At 34.2% G+C, this 23,261-nt stretch overlaps 2 protein-coding genes across 2 annotated transcripts; one reads left to right on the forward strand and one right to left on the reverse strand.

Moving 5' to 3' along the window:
* The first annotated feature begins 10,160 nt into the window (after positions 1 to 10,160).
* LOC131615636 (uncharacterized) lies at positions 10,161 to 13,499 on the forward strand. Its single transcript, XM_058886777.1, has 7 exons — positions 10,161 to 11,172; positions 11,973 to 12,089; positions 12,207 to 12,385; positions 12,475 to 12,568; positions 12,654 to 12,731; positions 12,833 to 12,934; positions 13,059 to 13,499. Exons 1-7 carry the CDS (start codon positions 10,690 to 10,692, stop codon positions 13,191 to 13,193), a joined length of 1,188 nt encoding a protein of 395 aa, XP_058742760.1. The 5' UTR covers positions 10,161 to 10,689; the 3' UTR covers positions 13,194 to 13,499.
* A 4,145-nt stretch (positions 13,500 to 17,644) lies between these two features.
* LOC131615637 (fimbrin-5-like) lies at positions 17,645 to 22,809 on the reverse strand. Its single transcript, XM_058886778.1, has 15 exons — positions 22,555 to 22,809; positions 22,312 to 22,453; positions 22,046 to 22,216; positions 21,191 to 21,429; positions 20,926 to 21,097; positions 20,774 to 20,812; positions 20,561 to 20,629; positions 20,319 to 20,435; positions 19,596 to 19,807; positions 19,273 to 19,428; positions 18,962 to 19,161; positions 18,689 to 18,846; positions 18,510 to 18,606; positions 18,292 to 18,383; positions 17,645 to 18,057 (listed from the first exon to the last, which is right to left on the reverse strand). The coding sequence occupies exons 2-15, from the start codon at positions 22,396 to 22,398 to the stop codon at positions 17,863 to 17,865; spliced, it is 2,004 nt and encodes a 667-aa protein (XP_058742761.1). The 5' UTR covers positions 22,399 to 22,453; positions 22,555 to 22,809; the 3' UTR covers positions 17,645 to 17,862.
* Positions 22,810 to 23,261: the final 452 nt, after the last annotated feature.

The following is a 23,261-nucleotide window of genomic DNA, read 5'->3' on the forward strand; positions in this document are numbered from 1 at the left end:
AGTTCTGCGCAGGGGTGTTTCGGAAGTTCATTTTCGAAAACACCTCCATCCCAGTTTCGGAAATGAACTTCCGAATTGTATCAGAAGTGCAATTTTTTTAGTTTTTTCTTTTGTCTCGCATATTAATCGATTTCAATTGTTTACAGGAACATGTCAGGCAACCAACCAGCACGCATCAGACAGGGTAGAGAGACCCAGACTGCGTCGGCTAGACGCGAGCGGGCGGCGGCGCAGCTGGCGTCGACACAGGGACGGGGGCAGGGCCGGGGACGACGTGTGCGAGTTCCCGTGGACGTGGGAGAGGGTACCTCTTCATTTGGATCTAGGAGTCGGCTGGCTCGAGTATCTTCTTCCCGCCAGCGAGAGGAGGAGGAGGAGCAGGAGGAGGAGGTGGCAGTGCCATACCACGAGCCGGAGGGGGTACCGGATGTTGACCGTCCACCCGGGGAGGAGGATGAGCAGGAGGACAGCTACCCGGGAGGGCCCTTTGACACTTCCGTGCTGATTAGCTACCACGATCACGTCGCTCGGCGTATCTGGGAGGGAGAGGTATTTTTTTTAATTTAACCGTTTATAATTTAGACGTTTATTCGATATTTTCTTAACGTTCTATTTAACATATGCTTTTATTTGTTTTTTTGTAACAGGAGAGAAATCCTTTGAAAATGGTGAACCACGCCCGAAAGATTTTCAGTCTGTTTAAACCAGCAGCTGAGTGGTTTAACGACGCGGTGTGAGGTTCAGGGCTTAGAGGGCTCTGCATGACGGGGTACACCACCATCAACCACGGCATGCAGGGGGCATTTGTGGAGCGCTGGCACAAGGAGACGTCTTCTTTCCACTTGCCGGTTGGGGAGATGACGATCACCTTGCATGATGTGTAGTGTCTTCTCCACCTGCCTATCAAGGGGCCGCTGTTGACCCACTCCCGGATCCAGAGGGTCGAGGCCAGTCAGTGGATGGCACTCTATTTGGGCATGGAGTCCGAAGTTGCTGACTTCGAGTGCATCACGACAAATGGGCCTCATATCTGGTTCACCACACTGAGCCGCTATTTCGAGCACCACCTGGACGCGGCGGCCGATGCCAAGGAGGCGGGTGACGATCTATTCACACAGTATCACCGCGGCTGCGCTCTCCGGTGCTGGTACATGCATGTGGTAGGCGCTGCATGCTTTGTGGACAAGAGTGCAAGGTACGTCGACGTGACCTACCTCCCCTACTTCATGGACCTGGATACCATTCTCTAGTGGAACTGGGGGGCAGCTACTCTGGCATACCTCTTCCAGAAGCTGAATGAGGCCTCTAACTAGAGGACAAGGCAGTTGGTCGGATCCTGCACACTACTTACGGTACGTTTCATTTTATTTTAATTGTTTCGTATTTATTTATAATACATTATGGTGTTTCTATTTCAGAGCTGGATCATCTCCTACTTCTCCCGCATCCACGGCTTCCACATCGATCCTGTGTACGTTGACGCCATGCCCAGGGCCGCCAGATACGTTCTCCAGAGGGGCAACAATGCGGTGGGACCATACCGTGGATACCTGGACCGCACGATGCACGACGACGTCACCTGGAGGCCGTTCAGCGACTACGCTCAGGTTGTCCCCTTTGACGACATTGCTTTATATTCAGGCTGGTTGGCATGCGGGACCGGCATCATGGTCCGGTATCTCCCTGAGCGGTGCATGCGTCAGTTCGGATTCGTGCAGCAGATACCCAGGTCACCCTCTGAGGCTGCTCCCGACACAGTGACCCGAGTGCAGCTCACTGCCATATGGGAGGACTGGCAGCATCATGTGGTACCGCATGAGTACCGTCGCACTCGGGTCACACAGGACTGGCACAGTGTGGAGGGATACGTCACATGGTTCTACCGGGTGTCACATCCTCTGCTGAGACCCGACGTTCCCGGCGCTCCTAGGCCAGCACACGAGGAGATCCTGGAGAACCAGCAGGCCGAGGATGACCACGCCATTGATCTCATGCCGATCTGCCAGCGGATAGAGATGCTTGGGCGGGACGCGTTGGATCGAGGTGTCGTTCATCAGGGTGGTCCAGAGGCAGTCGCCGTGATGGAGATGATCGTCACTGATGCGGGCCGTGCGGCGACATACAGGCGGCAGAGGAGGTCACAGGGAGAGAGGGTTAGGCACACCCAGTAGTGGTCGGGTTTATTTATTTTTTGTTTTCGGATTGTATCTTTAGCACACTATTTTTATTTGGATTTGGATCGGCTTGTATATATTACTTTTTTTTATCATATTAGTTTTTTCTGTTTATATGTCGCTTATTTTATTTCCCGGTTTCCTTTAATTCAAAATACGAGACTGTTAAGAAAAACATTAAAAAAAAACACAGTTTCTGCATAATTCGGAAGTTCATTTCCGAAACCCCCCAAAATCTGAACAAAGGTGTTTTCGGAAGTTCATCTCCGAAAACACCCCCCATGAGGTGTTTTCGGAGATGCACTTCCGAATTGTAGAAATTTTTTTAAAAAAAAAATGCTTCGGAAGTTCATTTCCGAAGCAGGGGTAATTTGGGTTTTTCGCTGGGAGTGACCCCCATAGGGAGGTGGCTAAAGAAATTTTCTTTTCTTATGTAAATAATTTTGTATAGAAAGGACAATTTTGAGTGTTCAGACAATTGATTTTTAATAGATAGTAGAGTAGATAGATAATAGATTATAAACATAAAGCAAATTATATATATATATATATATATATATATATATATATATATATATATATATATATATATATATATATATATATATATATATATATATATATATATATATATATATATATATTAGTAGTAGTGGCAAACAGACATGTCTGTTCCGTTTAGGTTCGTCCCGAAAAAATCTAAAAAAAAATGGAACGAGATGGAGATACTTGAGGTTGTAGGCCTAAAACCTAGGCCCATCCGGTAAAAAAGTGAGGGAGGAGCGCAAAAAGTCTACGAGCAATGCATCTTTTAAGCTTAAAAACACAAAAATTACTCGTGAAAAGAAATTAAAAGATGATGGTCTAAATCTTTAGTCCGTCTCGCACTAAAATGCAGCCAAAGTGCGCATATCCAAAAAAAACATGTCTGTTTTGCCATTTTAATATAAACAATGTCAGTACTATTGTACATATTATAAACTATATTAGAATAGATATTTTATAAATTTAATATAATAAAATAACAATTATAAACTTTAGATATAAATTAATATTTAAAAAAATTTAAAAGAAAATCTACATCTAAATTTAGTTCATTTATTTATATAATATTGTAGCATGCATCAATTAAATGATTTTCACAATGAAGTAGTGAAGACAGCTTAGTTTGATTAACTGACCCTAAAATTAAGAAAACAATATTTATTTGTATCTTTTTTATATTATACAGTTGTAAATAAGATGTTGAAGTTAAAATTTAATCACATAAATATAAAATTGTGGAAATATATATAATCAGAAACACATTTCAATAATATATTTTGAAATACAATGCCACATATTTTGGAATTAAACAATCATCAAAACCAAAGCATTTGGGAGGTATGTCCACATCAACCGGCCAGGTTCAGCCCAATGTAAGAACTAAGAACCATGCCGGCCCATATTGAATAACTATCATCCAGTGTTAATTATTGACGATAAATATTTGTGTTTTCTTATGTGTTATACAATACAAGTGGCAACATAGTAAAATTTTACATTTGATTTTAGTGTATAAAAGATTTGTCTTATTTGAACATGTAAATTTCACATCATTTTTTAATATTTAATCCAGTTAAAGTTAAAATATATAGTGTTACCAAATTGGACAAATGTAGTTTTGATAGATTTTTTTTAGTAGGTTTGATTAGAGTTTTAAAAATAAGATTGATCGCTCGAATCAGTTGAAATGGAAATCAAATAGATTATTAGTCTGATATGATTATTAAATTGGATAAACTATTTAACTAATAAGAATCAATCAAAATCGATAAAACCAATAAACCAATGGTTTTAAAAACATAATAAATTTCACAAATTTTAATTGTTTCTTTTATCTTTGACAAGAATAACATATACTTGGTATTACTCTATTCCACTAAACTCAATACAAATTTGGGAAGACATACAAATGTGTATCCATAGCATATTTTATGACCTTATCTTAAAGTTACAATAGTTTATTTGTTATGAACATGATTTTTATAAGAGAAATAGAGAGAAACTACACTAAAAGAAGCTAACAAAACTAAAATTAACTTTTCCATTTATTTCATTGATGATCATTACATTCACCAATTACCTATTTATAATATTGGCATACACCATTTACTCACTATCTAAATCCTTGTAAAGGATAGTGACTCAACCTTATTAATTATAATGGGCTTATAGACTTGGCCTAATTCATTACATTATTCGATGAACTTGAAATAAACAAACTAATGAATCGGATGCATACTTCTTAAAAAGAATATTAAAGAGAGCTGAAAAAATATTTCGTCCAATTTTGTAACGTAGAAGGTGCATCCCTGAGTAAGAGAGGAGTTGGTGTTGAACAAGTGACTCCATATATAAGAAAAAGTTAATTGTTTTGTTCGAAAAAATATTGTCCAATTATAAAAACCCATTATATTGAAATTTTTTGGATTAATTTTATTATCGGAAAGAGTTTGAGTTCAGAAGGAAGAGAAAAAGATAAAGTGTAAATAAAATAAAGCAATAGAGTAAAGTGATAAGGGAAAAAGAGCGTGCACTATACATTCAGCCTACCACTTTAAAGAAATTTAAAGATTACACCTACAAACTTTCTTACAATCAATCGAGATATTTTAGACTGGCTAATCCCTAAAACAAACGAGAGATGTTATACCGGGCTAATCTCATAACTGAAAAAAGCTTTTACATTAGACTAAGCTCAAGAACCAAACGTATATTTTATCTACCTAATCTCAAGAACCAATAAAGAACTTTTCATAGACTGAGCTAAGAACCAATCAAACAAAGACTTTCAATGATATTACAAAAGAGACTATGTCCTCTTTAGTAAATTACAATTACTTTACATCGCAAAAATTCTCACAGATATATTTCACTCTATAGCACTAAGGAAATTTTGTGAAGAAACAAAAATAGATGAAATATGAGAGAATAAAAATGAGAAATAATAGTTATAGATTCAATTTGTATCGTGTAGAAAAATAAGGACAACACCTCTATTTAAAGGAGAAAATTTTGGCTCAAAAAGTAAAAAATATCATGGTTATTTTAATGATTTAATCGATTAAACACTAGGGTTAATCGATTAAGAGGTTCCAATGATGGTAACCCTAATCTCAAAATGGAACCTTACAACTATTATGTGTTTTAATCGATTACAAGTACTTCTAATTAATTAAGTAGCTTTTTGTCTAGATATAATCGATTGGACTAAGTCACTAATTGATTAGGGAGTGTACAGATGCTTCATAAGTGACTATGAACCTTGATAGTTCTTTCGTAGATTTTAATGTGTTTTAGCAAAATCAGAAAGGTTTAAAAACATTTTTAGGTGGGTATGTGAGTTGCCCTAGTAATTCGAGAATTACTCTTATACCTTTACAATACACTAATCACTCAGACACTTATTCTCTTTCAAAATATTTGAAACTTTAATATCAATTGCTTGATTCATCATTGATTCAACACTTTATATTGGACTTGTATATTCTAACTAATGAAGCTTGATATAACTTCTTTGATATACATCACCATTAGAGATTTCGCCGAACGTCGCTTGACTTTAGGTGTTTTCCTTATGAATTTGAGGTTTTACATCTTGATCTCACATAAGCATCTTGATATAATCATATAAATCATTGCTTCTTCTTATAAGACGAGACTTCAAATAATGTTATTATCAAAATCATCGTGGACATTTAACGATTATAGATAGTTGTACTTACAAACACATAAATTCACAGCTGATAAAACAACTTTATCATGATTTAAATGAGTTAGCTTCAAAGGAATACACATCGGAAATTTTATAAAAATAAAATAAAAATTGTTTTAAAAAATAAAAATACAAAAATATTCACATAGTTGAATATATCCACTTTAAGCAGAAATATATCTATACTTTTTCCATTAAAAAATATTATAAATTTTTCATTGACATAAATAAAAATTTATCTCTATTTTTTTTTTACAAAGATTTACTGTAACTTCTTTTAAAAAAACTATATAAATTTAAATTGTATGTACAAGTAATTTTCAATTAGTTATAATCTTCACATTAGTAAAAATATTTTCCTTTATTCAAACATACTTTTAATATATTACATATGAAACTATGATTGATTATAATTACTTGACAATATAATATTTATATAATTACCAAAGTATCATCATTAAACTCTTTATATTACTATAATCATAATAAAATAAATAAAAAAGCTTAGAGATGGAAGAACAATTTTGAGTGTGTTGGTTTGAAATTGAATTTAAGTGAGATCCTCTTCTTCTATTGTGTTGTTTCTTTCATAACACTCACAAATCACACGTGATTTGTTCCTTTTGGCGTAAGTGAAAAGATGGGCCTACCAAACGGGTCCCACATATTACCAACCTTTTTTCTCAAATTTGTGGGTCACATTTTCATCATTGCCTTCACCAACAGATTGCAAAAATAGGTCAATGTTTTATCTTCTTTTTTTTCTCTTTCTTGTCTCAATTTTCTCCTCACTTTTTGATTATTTAAAAATTATTTTAAAGAAAATTAAATATTATTATGAAATACGAATATTGAAGATATAATTATAAATGTTGCTGTCAATTTCAAATACTAAACACTTTTTAAAACATCGTTACAAATTGAATATGATTTTCACTTATATTTAATTTATTTTCTTCTTTTTAACTCTAACTTATCTAGATTGAGACTTGAGTCATTGAGGCTCCCTTTTATGTCCCACTATTATACTAGTATTTTAAAAAGTTTATCTCAATCCTCTGCACGTTAAAGGAATAGGAGGCTACTATCTCCATTTTCAAATTTTGAACTATTCTTTGATTATGAACCTATTCCTTCGTTTTGACTTTTCATATGATTCACCAATGAATGATTCTCTTAACATACTTTCCACTCCGGCACACATTTCAATTACAACCACCCTACAATTTTACATTCTAACATTACCATCACTTTGTATTAGTTTAACGATTAGCTTAGAACAATCTTTAACATTACCATCACTTTGTATTAGTTTAACGATTAGCTTAGAACAATCTTTTGAACCAATCGAATTGAAAAGTCAACGGGTATTCATTTGAGTTGACTATTAAATGTGAATATGATTTTTCGGTAATGTAAATTAGTTATCTGTGAATTAATTATTTAGATTTTATTTTGATTAAAAGAGAATTAAATTTGAAATAATTTATATTTAGATTTATTTATGTATTTTTTTAATAAAAATTACATTGAAATTTAAAAATTTTAAGTTTTAATTTTAATTAGAATCGATACTACTTTAGAATAACAAACACATCACAATTATTTCAAAATCAATTCTATTTTTTTAAACTTATTTTTCTTTCTTTCTAAAAATTAAACCAAACATAAGTTACTCATATAATCAAATACGAGAGAATTGATTCAAACCGGTCAACCCTAAAATAAATCAATAGATTAAAATGTTTAAAAATAAAAAGAATTAATATTTACTCTTTTTTTCAATGATAGTAAATTAACATAACTTCAAAGTATAAGATAGATTTTTTAAAAATAAATTCTAAAAAAATACAAATCTGATTAATTAGATATTTATGTTTGCTCACAAAAGAAAACCGAAAACAATTAATTTATACTACGTTTAGATATCATGAAATGATGAAAATGAGCAAAATGAAATGAAACGGAATAGAGTGGAGCGGAATGAAGATTCCATATCACTTCACTATGTTATGTTCCATCCAATTTTAACTAATCTAAACAATGGAATATCATTGCATTCCATCATAAGTTATTCTATTTCATCTCGTTCCATCAATTCAAACATAACCTAATTAATCTACAATAATATTTGTTTAGTGTCGTGGTTTTCTAAAAACTTTTTAGCTAGCGATCAGATCATTCGGCTCAATCCGTTTAAATATTTATATATTTTGTCATCAAACCCATATTATGTGACCAAATCATTTGATTTTATGTGACTTAGTCATGTAGCTCAACTAATAATTGTATGGTTTGACTATCAACCCCTTGATCATATGATCTTATCAAACCCATATCATAGTCGATTTTTAAAATATTAGTTTATGAGACTTGTATTCTTAAACTTGGTTGGAAGATCCATAACAATTTAGAATATCTTTGGTGCTAGGTGTTGCATAATAAATATGATTGTAATAGCTTGCTATTATTAATTATTGGAGCATTCATTCTAGTATTTGAAAAAGCAATCGTGAAGTTGTCGCCTAATCTATTTTCATAAGGTAGTTGGATTATAGGAGATGATAGAAACATTGATGCTTCAAAAGATAGTTGGTTGGAACTTGGATTACATATTATTGATTATGGTTTGCCAATTTCGAAAGATATATGTGTAGTGAGTTTTGTGAGCCGATGGATTCTAATGGTGATTCAAATTGGCAGATGAAGCAGAGTTAGTTATCTCATGAATTAATTCAAATAATAACAATTTATCTTCCTCCTTAAGCAACATATAGAAAAGATGAATATATGACGGTTGGAACGAATATAAAAAAGATTTTTTATTACAGGTATATACATAATGTTGTGCAAAAGTGATGAGGATAACAAGGACAATAATTGGAATAAAATATGGAAGTTGGGCGTTAAAAGAGAGTCAAATGTCTTGTGTGAATTTTAGATCGTGATAGGATTCTCATTAATTATACAAAGAGTAAAATGGATGGGGCATCCTATGTCTCATATTATGGTAATATATTGGAAACAGTTTTGCATGTGTTTAGGGATTGCCCTAATTCCATGCAAATATGGACAAATATAATACCTGGTAATATTATGAATAACTTAATCCATACAGATCTTAAAAATTAGATTCATCTAAACATGAATTTTAAGTGCATTAAGATTAATGAGATAAAATGAAGAGACTATTGGGAGATGATCTATCATTATTTATGGGAGTGGAGAAATAGAAAATTGCATGATGAGGCCTTTAAGAGACTTCATAGTCTGGCCAATCATGTTATGCAATTTTCGAATGAATATTATATTGCAAAACAAATAAATAACGAGGATGTAGAAGGAATTAAATCGATCTATTTGATAGGTTGAAAGCAACCTTCGAAAAGGATAATGAAATTGAACACGGATCGAGCGTGTAATAAAAATAATAGAGCTAGTTGTGAAGGAGTTATAAGACATTTCAGAGGGCATTGGGTTGGTGGATTTTCCAAATCTCTGGACTCTTGTAGTGCTTTTGTTGTCGAGTTATGAGGAGTTTTTGAAGGTTTGAAGTATATTAAGAGACTAGGGTTAGATAAAGTAGAGCTTAATGTTGATTTTATGGCGGTTGTGAAGGTGTTAAATAGTGAAGTCTCAAGTAGTATAGTTTGACAATCTTTGGTGAAAAATGTTTGTCGTTTATTTGAGCTACATGAAAAGGTGAATGTGGTTCGTACGTATAAGGAGTTTAATAAGTGCACTAATGCTTTAGCAAATGTTGGATATTCTTCAAAGGTTAGCAGTATTTTGTTTGATGTTGCTCTTGATCAAATTATAACTTTTTTAGAAGATAATGTTATGGGGATGATCACTCCTAGACCGGTGTCTATGTAATTTCTCTTTTTGAGCTCCGTCCCTATGTGTTATAAAAAAAATTGTTAGTCGGCCAGCTCCACCTCAACTTGCCCTACTTTTAAAACGAATTGAACAAGATAAATAAATATATAAATTTAATTAAAAGTTTATATTCAACACGTCTAAAATAAATATTTATCAGATTGATCCGAGTCCGACGAATCCGATCCGTTAACTATATTGACCACTAGCAATATAAATAAATAAATAATCAATAAACATCATGAACACAACGTTCTAAAAGTCCCTTTTCCAAAACAAAATTTAAAATTCCAAACCAAAAAAATAAAATAAAATAAAATAAAAAAAACACCTTAGATTACATAGAAACACAAACACCACACCACAGCATAGCATTTTGCAAAAAGATTAGATTTTGTGGCAAGAATCAAGCATAGCGAAAGTACCTCACCAGCTCAGAATATCACCACCGCCTATTTTCCCGTTCTGTTTTTACACTTTTTTCCAATTTCAACTATTTTCCCTAAATTCTAGGGTTTTATTCTTGTCCTCTTTTTCCCTTTCTCCAATTCTTTCCCTTTTCCCTTCCCAATTCATATAATTGTTCACATTTTTTTCATTAGACAACCTCAGTCTACAACAGATTCAAGCTCAATTTACCAATTTTTGTTTCATCCTTTCTGATTTTAACAACATAGGGTTTTCAAAATTTGATTTTTATTTTTTTATCTTTGTTAATTTTGCTGTAGGATTTTGAATCAGATTTTTCTCACCTAATCTCAATGACCCAGGTCCTCAAAATGGACCCTTTCATTGTTTCAGTTTGAAAAGGTCCTTCCTTTTTCCAATTCTCAATACATTAACATTAACCCCTTTGTGCCCATTAAACAGAAGGAAAAAATGTATGGAACAAAAAGCAAAATTGATCTTGCCTTTGAATACCAATCTCAAGCATCAATTTTGAGGCCTAGTATTCATTCTAGAAGAGCAAATCTGACTGTTAAATTCCAAGACCTTTACGGATTTACGGTCGAAGGGAATGTCGATGATGTCAATGTGTTGAATGAGGTTAGGGAGAAGGTGAGGCAACAGGGTAGAGTTTGGTGGGCTTTGGAGGCTAACAAGGGTGTTAATTGGTATCTTCATACAACCATAGGACAAGGGAGTGCTCTTACTTCTTCATTGAAATTCTCAGCATTGGCTAATGCTATTACTTTGAAGAAGCTGATAAGGAAAGGGATTCCGCCTGTTCTTAGGCCTAAGGTTTGGTTTTCGTTGTCCGGTGCTGCGAAGAAAAAGTCCACCGTTCCTGATAGTTATTATGATGATTTGACAAGAGCTGTGGAGGGGAAGGTCACCCCTGCTACTAGACAGATAGATCATGTGAGTTTTTTTTTTGCCTTTTTTGTTTATGATCATCACACAATTGGGGTTTGATTATTTTGATCACGTATTTTGATCATAACACAATCGAGATTAACGGTTTAGATTGAAGCATGATCTTGGATAGATCATTATGACGCGAATTGATCCATGTAGCTGACCCCACATAGTTGGATAAGACTTGATTGTTGTTGTTGATGTCGTTGTTGTTTGTGTGTAACATCATCCTTATGGCTTGTTTGTTTCCCTTTTATTTGACATGTATTTGAAGTTCTGCTGTGTTGTTGATCATCTCCAATTGAAATTGATGGGGAGAATCACATTGTCTATACTTTTACATTGTTGATTTTTTTATTAGTTTTTCAGACAAATCTTGCTGCAGATTATTTATGATCCTCGCAGGGTTGACTTTCATATATTTTCCCCGATGAGCAAAATGTATTATTTATGGATGACAATGATGAGTGGTGAAGCATTTGCAAGCTCTATCTATATTTACAACCATTAGCTTAACTATGGGATTTGTTAGTGTTAGCTCTTGTAAATAATGTATATGTTCTCGGGTATATGCTGATCAGAAATACACACGAGCTTGTATGGTCCTCTCCTCGATGCAGTTTAAAGATTCGAGACCAACTTTATATATCTTGACTGTTCGAGATATGGATGTTATTTATTTACTTTTCCAACAATTATGAATTCCATTAGTTGTTTGATGCATTCTTTAAAATTGATGTCTGTTTGAGAGTACTTTGAATTTATTCTTATTCTAATTTGTTTTTCATAAAAAAATATTACAGGACCTACCGAGAACTTTCCCGGGTCATGCTTGGTTAGATACTCCCGAGGGGCATGCTGCTCTTAGGCGTGTTCTTGTTGCGTATTCTTTCCGTGATTCTGAAGTTGGGTATTGTCAGGTATGTGCAGTTTTGATCTCCTTCTTTTTCTGAAGTTTCTTCCCTTGCTATATACATGAAAGATAGTGTCTGGTAACGTTGAATTTGACTCGACTAAATGTCTCATATTTGCTCCAGGGTTTAAATTATGTTGCAGCACTGTTGTTGTTGGTCATGAAAACCGAAGAAGATGCGTTCTGGATGCTTGCTGTCTTGTTGGAAAATGTCCTGGTTAACGACTGTTACACAAACAACTTATCAGGATGTCACGTTGAACAAAGAGTGTTTAAAGATTTACTTACTAAAAAGTGCCCGAGGTAGTATTGTTAGGCCACGTGTTATGTTAGCTTTGTATCATGTTTATTTCTTAGTAAAAATTCTGAAAATTGCCGAAATGGAAATGCAGGATTGCAACTCATTTGGAAGGTTTGGAATTCGATGTTTCCCTTGTTACCACCGAGTGGTTCCTTTGCCTGTTCTCAAAGAGCCTTCCTTCGGAGGTTAGTTAAAATAATCAAGCAATAAAACTATTACATTTGAAACGTTAAATTGTTCGACGTATTAATATTTTGTTTTTTGAATCAGACAACACTACGAGTATGGGATGTTATTTTCTACGAGGGGGCTAAGGTTATATTTAACGTCGCCTTGGCAATTTTTAAGGTACAATTATGTAGTCTTTTTATTCGCTCTTGTTTTTCCATCTGATAAACACACTATTCTCCGAATCTTAATTTGTGGCTTTCATTCACCTCTTATTGCAGATGAAGGAAGATCAATTAGTAATAACTCATCATGTTGGAGAAGTAATCAATGTTCTGCATACGACGACTCATCACCTATTCGATCCAGATGATTTACTAACCGTAAGACAGTTTTCAATAACTCATATGAATCATATCTTTATCTAACTGATTTCCTTTCGATATTTTATATTTTATATATCGTACATTACGGTTTCCTTGTTATCACCCTTTTTCATGTTTGCAGGTTGCATTCGATAAAATAGGTTCGATGACGACAAATACAATATCTAAACAAAGGAAAAAACAGGAACCTGAAGTGATGAAGGAGCTTGATCAAAGGATAAGAAGGCTAAATTCCCTTAAAGCGGAAGATAAATAATAATAGCCTTTTGATTTGTCTTTGTTTTTCTTTTTGGTTTCTTTTCAGACATTGAAATGTCTAGTTTTTAATCTGAAATATTTCGGAACCACCGTACGTATAAGTATGGTTGATTGATCGATCTGCTTGGACGACGAGACGAGCAGAACACTGAATCTATGGAATCCTTTATATCCTCCTCAGGGCATTATCATGATATGAGCCTTGGTGTTTTTCAGGATGTTTGTAGGTGATATATAAGTGTACATTTGAATGTGAAAACATTATAAACTATTAATTAATCTTATAATGTGTATTATCATCAAATTTTAGCACTATGCATAGTATTTACTTTCTGTAAATTTGTGGATCATTATCATCCATCTCATAATTATCTAATGTGTTATATGGTTTTCTGTCTAAGAAAAAACTTGTCTCCACTATTAGATTCATGAACTACACATCAATAACAACGAATATAAAGGAACTGTCCATGAATCGTTTAGGAAGTTTGAGTGAGATAATGACAATGGTCTCGTCTCGAAGTTTTAAAGAAGAAAAACCTGTAATTACCAGTTATTTTGGAGAATGAAAAAATATGCATTATTTTAAATTTATAAGCTAGTGTTTAATGCAACATGAAGGATTAATTCAAAAAATAAAGATCAAATTTAAGACATCACAATTGAGTATGACTCATATTCATAATTATGGATCCTTGTCTATAAATCATATTGTTGAAATAATTATAGATAAAAATAAATGTTTGTTAAGAGAAACTGAAGATTAAAGTATAGAAAAATTGAACCTTAGTATTATATATATAACTTGCAACACTAAAATCCTAATGAATTAACAAGACGAACTGCGCTAATAAAGATTGTGTCCATTGTCTTTTACTTTCGTTTGTCTTTAATGTTCTATATTAGTTTATGTTCTAACAATTGTATCTGATGGTGATTATCTCTGGTACGAAATTCAAAGTAAGAAGGTTCGACAGAATAAATAATTTTTCTTATTAAGTTATGTTAAGCAATGTTCATGTTAAGTAATGTAATGCTAATTTCTTCTAATGAAATGTCAGGACAAGATAAGATAATAATATACAAATAATGTCATCAACATCAAAAAAACAAACAAATTAATAAAATCTACTCAGGTCCACCACATGCAATGTATGCTATCTGTGATGTCAAAGCATAAACCTCGCCGTTTGGGTTTGTCAAATCCATAAGATTATCTGAAATAAGTGTTATCCTTTGTAGTCACTATTGGATAGTCATACCAGGTGGAGACAATGGCACGCCATCAAAAGGTCCTTCATTAAGAGAAGGTCCAACATTATCAGTAGGCTGAGGAGATGGGATGATACGACGTTGTGATACTATAACATACCACTCTAACTAATCATCCTGACATTGTCCATGGCACGGGTAGCAATGTTAGACATAAACCATCTATTAGTGCCCTCAGATGTCACAACATGGAGTGGTCGTGGTATGCCCTGAACGTACCCAAACTGACATAGACACCTCTCATACAAATATCTAGCCACTGAACTCTCTTATATAAAACCCGAAAATAAGGTAGTGTCATCAAAGTCCCAATACACTTTATGTTCTACGTAAGGTTTCCATATGACATTGTCTACGGTCAGCGCATCGATCCTTCGCTTGGACTCCTGAAGATATCTTGGATGTGAATGTCTGGACCTATATCTGGTGGCTCGTGGGGAGCCACTGATAGAAACACAAACGCGTCTGTCACAAATGGACGAGAAATGCTCGTATATCCAACACTGCACAAGAAGACGAAATTACATATGCAAAATGTCTTTAAATAGATTCGTATAACTGGCAAGTTGTCTCATCTTAAAGACAATTACCTCTCCAAGGACACTATATAGTACCGTCAGAGCAGCACAACCCTATGCCTAATCAACATACTTAAGCTTAGAAAACAAAGATATGTATCCGACATTGATGTAAACATAAGACTTATCCGCTAGAATAATACATCCTAATATATACAAGATGTATATCCTAGAAGACGCCTCACACATAAAGTGCTCCACCAGTGTCTAAATGTCTCCTGAAGCCAAGAGAGACGAAAGTAAAATCCCCTATTAAACCTAAACTCCTCCATGACCATGGCGTTGTTAACCCCTAAGTATTGGTCATTTGTAATACATGGAAGCTCCTAGTTAATGAAAAAAATAGTAAGGAAGTTACCTGCAAAGGGAGATGAAAGAGGCATAAGGCATCATCCATGGAAATCGTCATCTCACATAGATGAAATGAGAATGTCTCTTTATGCCATCGCTCAACAAATACAGACAGTGGTGGAGCATGGAGCATGGTTAGTGAACAATCTATCAACGAAAGCAGACCAACATTAGCAACAATTTGTTTGACATTATCAAGCACCTGAACATCAAGGAATTTTTTCAACTTCGTCCCATGAGTGGGCACCTTCAGCGGTACGCGATCCTGTAACAATTAAAGTATAAACTATTAGCTATTTTCGATTAATCGGTAATAAAAAAACTTTAAATAAAATAATTATTCTTCTCCCTACGATAGTTAAATGCCACTTGATTGACATACGCAGTGAGCAAGGTACGATTAATAGGCCCTCCAAGGAAGCTCACCTCTCTGTGTACAGACGCTTCTGTATCAGCCTGAGTCGTCACTTTTGTCTCAGTCTGAGCCTCCATCTTCGTGTCAGCCTTAACAGATACCTGTATGTGTCATCCTAAGCCTCAATTTGAGTTTCTATTTTCTCATGAGTTACTGTCTTTACACGCAACAACCATATCATCGACTTTTGCATCAAGGTCTCCGCGCCGTTCAACTCTACCTCATATACGTTGGAGAGTACGGGATTCATGTGACTGCTCAACCATCCTCCTCCTGTGAGAACCGATGGGAACTATTCTACCTACCTGAATATTTAAATCATTCCTTTCAATTATTCCAGCACGAGAGCTCGCTAGAACTGCTCTATCAGCTTAGTCAATCCATCTACAAGCAATCATGTTGTCTTGTCCTCTAGTCATGACTACCGAAAAAAATAAAGAAATATAAACTGCTAAAAATTTTAAAAATCCAAAAAGAAAGAAACACGACTTTATGGGAATTTTTGAAGAAATGAACTTGTAAAAATCCAATAGAATGCTAAAAGAAAAAAAATTCAACATTCATTTAAAAATATTTTGAACAAATTAAAGAATTTCAATAAATAAATAAATTAACTATACAAATACTTAATTGAACGAAAATAAGCAAATTCGAGTTGAACGACGACAAACAAGTCATAATTGACAATATTGACTTGAATGACAATCTATATTGAGTTGGACAACCGTGATTAAGTTTGAAAAAGACAATGTGATGATGATGGAGTGTGATTGAAAGGAAAACTATAACAGAGTGATAAAACTTAAAAGTTTGTGTGATTATTGGAAAAAAATTGTATGATTGAAGAATGTTTAAGTTTTGATATTGACATATTAAACAATAAAAAAAAAAAATCAATTTGATGCATATTTTGAACCAGACGAATTTTTAAAACCGGTTCCGATTCTTTGATTTTAGACGGTTCAATGCTATTATTTAAAGGGTTGTCCGGACCAAAGTCAGCTCTGATTCCCGATGTAACTAATTGAACCGGCTAGTTCGGTTTGATTTTTAAAACATTGTGTTAAAGAGCTTTAAAAAAATAAACTCAACTATGATAAGAATCATATTTTTAAGGTTTCGGATACAATCTCGATAGAAACAAATAATTTATATATTTCCTTCAATTGAACCTTCTGTAGGTAACGGTATGATTGGTCCCTATAACTAAATACAGAGTTTTTTTTTTAAATAAAAAAAATACCTAAAATAGACTAGACATGTCATAAGCAAAAGGTTTAGTTATTAAAAACGAAAAATGAGATAACTCTTATTATAGAAAAGATGAAAAATGTCATATTAGGTGGTTCAAATTAATTCGAATGAGAGGTTATATAGAAGCATTGATAAGATGGATTGACCAAATAGAACATAGTTTCTGAAAATGAGATACTAAATTTACTTTTCAATGCGATGCTTTAATCAAACCTCAAATATGATATAAATAGAGGTAACCCAAATTTGAGAGGAAAGGATGAATGAGATGAGATAACAAAGGATTGTGCTAAACCAGTTGAATTTCATAATTCTGTTGGCAATATTCAGAACCAAGTTATGAAAAGAAATCAAGAATAATTTTGTATTTGAAGGAAAAACAAATAAATTAAATACCATCATCCCAACCATCCATCAGCTTATACAATACCAAACCTGAACTAGAAAAATCACTCACAGAAATGGAGTGCAGGCACAAATCGGCAAGATCGCATTAGGAGTAATATTGACTATCAGACAGAAAATAAAACTGATGCCTTCCTCCCTTTTCTTATTATTGAGAGAAAAAAATGCATACGATTTTCGTCAAAGAATATACAAAAAAAGCACTAAAACAAATTTTACAAGACCCTTCTATAATCTGTGGTTTTTCATGAAAAAATATAAGCCCTTTCTTTTGCGCCGAGCACCAAGAGGCTGGCTTCAACCTTCTATTCTATAAACAAAAATGAATGGTTTATTTCAATTTTTTAACAGGCTTCCTTTTTTAATGTCGGCAAAGATTCCATATTGCCAACTTAAGGAGAGCTGGCTTTCTCTGAAGCACTATCATGAATGGCTAAATCAGATACCTCATTGACTAAATCTGTTTCATGGTCGCCGTCTACTGAAGCTACGGGCGATGCCGCCTCTGGAGTGATGTTTTCTTCAGAATGCTGCAGACTCCAGTACATGATGCTAGCAGATAAAGTAAGTATCATCTTCTGGTTTACCTGTTAAGGTTAAATGCAAAATAAGCCCTATTAAGAACAGTTTAAAGTATGTATGCTATAATCTTAGGTAAGCATCAACATTTTATGGGATCCACAAGATTTCGTGGGGATCCATATGAATTTTAATCAATACAAGAAAGGGTCTAAGTGTGTTGCTAGCACTCTTCAACTGAACAAAATCAATGAAGTTGATTTTTCATGAAACACGGAAAAATTACATATACTTGACATTACCTCTATAATGTCCTCAGGTAACAGGAAAATGGAGCATCCAAGTTTTCGGGCGACACTGATGATATATGTTGAATTCAACTTCTTGTCATCATCTGCGATTTGTCCAACAGATATACATTTGATCGTTTCAATTGTTGCGTGGAAGATAACATATTCACATCACATCAATGTTAAACTAAATGCTTGATAAGAAATTAAATAGTTTCAAGTTGACAGACCAGTTTCTCCTTTAGTAACTAGACTCCAATTGACCACTCTTGGCTCTACAGCGCTCAAAAGCTCAAGGAAGAAAATACCGTTGGAAAGATTTTTATCCTGATGAAATAAAATAAATTAATAAATCTGTAGTAGTCCACACATAAAAGAACTGTTTTTTTCTTTCTTTCTGTTTTATCACCTTGAAACTCTCCATTTGAGACGTTCTTCCGGCTCTCTTCACTTTGTTGTTTGCCCAGTTCAATATATCAGCATCAGTAATCTCTTTACCTTGCGAGTGTGATCTCAAGTTTCTTAGAAGTTGAAGCATGGTAAATCTCATAAGCTGCCACATAAATGCTGCCGGACAAACAGAGATAAACATTCTTGTTAGACACTCATATGCTATCAAACAAACATATCGACTTCACCAACAATACAAATCTATTATAAAGCTGAAAATCATTAAACTAACCTAATAAAAGCTTCTTATTCCCTTGTACAATATCGTTACCAGCAATATTTACTAAGGAAAAGTTAAGATCCTTCCCAATTTTTATAACTTGGTTGCAATTCTCCACTTTTCGAAATGGCATCTTTATAGGAGGCTTTGTTGCCTGCTTCCAATTGACAGATCCAGGTGAAACCTTATCAAGAACTTCTAATAGAACCCATCTGTGGAAAAGGAAATAAAGAAAACCATAACCAGTAGTTAGGTTAAGGAAAATTTTCAAGTACTCCGTGTAGATGACAGATGATGAACCAACTGAATGGTGGAAAGGCTACCCATTTCTGACATCCTCGAAAACATTATTGACGTAAGTAACAATTCCAAGACTGTTAATCCAGAGTCTGAAGCATCTTTCTTCCCGAGATGTCTGTGCATCATCAGTCATCATCTCAGCAAAGGACATTTTCGATGTGTCAACTGTAAGGCCATTCCTACACAAGTGAAAGTACCAGAGATTTTTGAATTTATAAGATAAGGAAAAAAAAAAGGGTAAAGAAAAAAACATGGGTTCTTGGAGGCGTGCCCCAAAAAATCTTAATGTATATCTTTGCAACAAAGCGAATAGCAGAATTTGCAACATCTTTAAAGTAACCCATACCTATGCTGGAATATTTGAGCAACAAATGCAAGATTAAGGTTAGGCGACCCCTCCACTATGTCCTTTGGAGTGAGGTATCTCTTGCAATCTAGCCTCTCTGCCTGCTCAAGAACCATATTTGCTCTTTCTGTAGGATCCTTTGTGGCCAAGGCACCTGGGCCTGCAACTTCCGGAGCAAGAGCATTAAGCAAGTAAGCATAAGCCTCTCCATCCTGCAAAAAAGAAAGTATTAAGAATAAAATAGACCCGTGGCAGCTTATAACCATGTTGTATCTGTTTACATCTATCAAACATCTGCTATGTGAGGAAAATGTGTCACACAATGATTCAGTAATCAGCAGGATGTAGGACAATACAGTGAATCCATTCCTAGAAAACTATTGAACGCTGTCAAGAACAAACGAGCATAAGGTGGTCCACAGTTTCTTCACTGATTAACAAAAAGGGTTCGTAAGGAGTACTACAATACTGGTTCATTAATTTTTATAACCTTATTATACCTCCTTAATTTCTTTCTACAGTTTATCACTCTAGAGGAGCCAAACCCTAAAGTAGTTTAGTGTTAGAAAGCGAAAAACGAGAAAGCGAGTAAAGGAATTTGGGTAGTCTATACAGTACACACACGAGTATATTTACATGATACTGTAACGACTTACTTTTATCATTTTTAACAACTTCTATTAGAGTAAGTAAACATACAGTAAGAAATAGCATTTCCCTCACCTTTACATCAGAAGAGAAATTTGTAACTTGTTTCTCATATCCGGCTTTCTTCAAGTGGAAATTCATCCATTTCAATAAAACCTTGTCGGGTGGTAAGCTGATAAGCTCCTCCACATCCTGCCATTTTATCATAACATAATAAGAGATTTAATTTAATTGTAGTTCTGACAAATGCTGTAAAGGAAAGAATATCACGGGACTTGCAAATTACAAACAGCAAGAAGAATATTAGCTAATATCACCTTATCATCTTCCACTAATTCCAAAAGTTGAGGAGTTTTCTTCAGATTGAGATCAGCTAATAGTTGAATCTAATGTTGCCACGTAATGGAAAAACAGAATACACCGTAAGTTGAAAAGTATTTCCAATGAATAATCAAAATCAGAAAGGTGTCAATCCCTCCTCTTAGCTCCATACTATGCAAGTAAAAAGGGAGTAGATTTCAGTAGCATACCTTGATTATTTGTGAAATCAGACCAAGTATCAAATAAGGCTACAAATAAACAAACAAGAAAATGTTCATAATTGAAGTATTATAGTTTTTCAAAATTCAGACAATTAAAATCGCAAAAAAGGGGATAGGGACAAAAAGAAGATTGAACCTACTCTTCCTTCAACCATATCCTGAGTACCAATATTAACCACTGTGCACCCAATAGCCTTGGCTGAATTGAGGCCAAGGGTGTGATTTTCATTTCTCTCCCAAGGATTAAGATCCCGTTTTGTATTAATAGCTCGTTCATCTATGGTCCCAGGAACAGCAATATTAATAAGCTTGCTGCAGCAATAAAAAAAATCAATAAAATAGGAGAGCAAAAATGTTAAAGTCTTTAAAAAAAAAATGATCTCATGTTTTGCGCCAATCATTTACCAGAGCAGAACTCCATCTTTAGCAAGATCAAACAATCCATTTGCAGATGGATCAATTGGAAGAAACTGCTTCATGAATTTATCTTCAGCCAGGTAACTGTTAATATGTGCAACATAAGAAGCCTTCTCAGATTCATTAATTGCATGATGAACAGTCGTTGTGGCTGTCTTCAAAAATGAAGAAGAACTTTTTGAACCACCACCTTTTGCTATAGCTCGAGTTTGCAAATTTAAATGTGCCTACAACACAATGTCAATAAATAAGCTGCTGGGTTCAATATATAGATAATAATACCTATAAAAGTATTTGCAAATAAACTGAATATATTTTCCCACTCAAACATTCAAAACAAAAACAAAAGTATACATTCAAGCTAGGTGCATACATGCTAAGACCCAGAGACAAATTGAGCATCAAACAACGTTTTAGTCTGCTCTTGTGGCAAATTGCACTCATCTACTATGGGGAATTCTTAAATATCGCTCACACCCCCTCTGTTTTTCCAATGAAGGCCACTCTTATATGTCTGAAAAATTGCACACAATCATCCCCTTAGTTTGGCTTAAATGAAACACATACACGCCCTCTATTTTTACCTAATAGATGGAAGATTCGGGCAATTGAGTGAGATGTCAATGTCTTTTCCTAACTCAAGGGAGTAGATGTATCATTTAAGCTTATGGAGACAAGTGCAATTTATCCATTTTCATACTATTTCATCTAAGAAATCAACAAAAACGCATATTCTAAGACAGAAGAATCATATACGAAACAAAACAAAGAATCCGAATGGGAACAAAAACCTAAAGCTTTATCTTTTGAAGAACATCAACGAAAGAACCAAAAAAGACTCACCCTAAGGAAGGACTCAAAGTCAATTTCATCATCCATATTCTGATATGACTCTGCCAATACATCCTTAATTTCATCCTCGGTAAAAAGCTCAGAGAAAGCCTTTAATTTCTTGAAAACGGATGGCACATCTCCCACGGTAACACGTCCCGATAGAGTTCTTTGAGATACATACTACAACAACAACACAAACACATTCCACATTACACAATTTCACAATTTAACAATCAGATACATCTAGATTCTTATCAACAATCAAGAAAACTTACTTTTGATTTGAGGGTTCGAAGTTCGACTTGGGTGAACTGGCTCTGAAGCCATTGATCAGAAACAAGGACACCCACAAAACTAGACATGTTGATGATGAACTTTGGTTGAGGAAAATGATCAAACAGTTGGAAGAAGAACACACTGACCCAACAAACAAAATCAAACCTTTAACACATTGGAATCAACGATTGCGTGAAAAAACAACAAATCCAATAGCAAATTCCGAAAAGAAAAAGACGTACCTTATGGGTTCAGATTGAAAAAAGTATTCATTTTTGCGGAAGAAAGGAACGAGAGAAAGAAGTGTGTGTTTGTTTGTAGGAAAGTGAGAAATGGGGTTGAGAGAAAAAGGAGCCGCGAAGGACAAGGGAATGGCCGAATGGGAACGCAACAAAATACTACTATACTATCTTCAATCAAAAATGCTTTTTTTTTTTTCTTCCTTTTATTTCACTCTTGCCATATATGCAATGCAACACTCTATGACACCTGTCTTTCATTGTCAGATGAGAATCAATGGGTTGATCTATTCTTTTATTTTTTAGTTACTTGGGTTTTAGGAGAATGACAATTTAATGAGTTTAATAGAGGTGGGACATTGATGGAAGAGAAATGATGATTGAATGAATGTAAATAATTTGATATTAAATGAAGGATTATAAATTATTTAATATTGAATGAAGGAATGTAAATGATAACTTCCTTACTAATAAAAATATAAATGGTTAGTACCTATTAGGTCTAGTGGTGATTGGTGCTGAATTTGATAAGGAAGACTACGATTTGATCACATAACTACGATTAGAAAGAGACTTGAACCACTTGATGTCAGAATTGACATCCGAATCGAATTAGTCGGTCAAGTGGGTCGGGTACTGATGGTGAAAACATAAAAAAAATTATTAAAAAAATTAAGGATTATAAATGATTTAATATTGAATAAAGGAAT

This window comes from Vicia villosa, linkage group LG7, assembly GCF_029867415.1.
Source record: "Vicia villosa cultivar HV-30 ecotype Madison, WI linkage group LG7, Vvil1.0, whole genome shotgun sequence".
Lineage (NCBI taxonomy): Eukaryota > Viridiplantae > Streptophyta > Magnoliopsida > Fabales > Fabaceae > Vicia > Vicia villosa.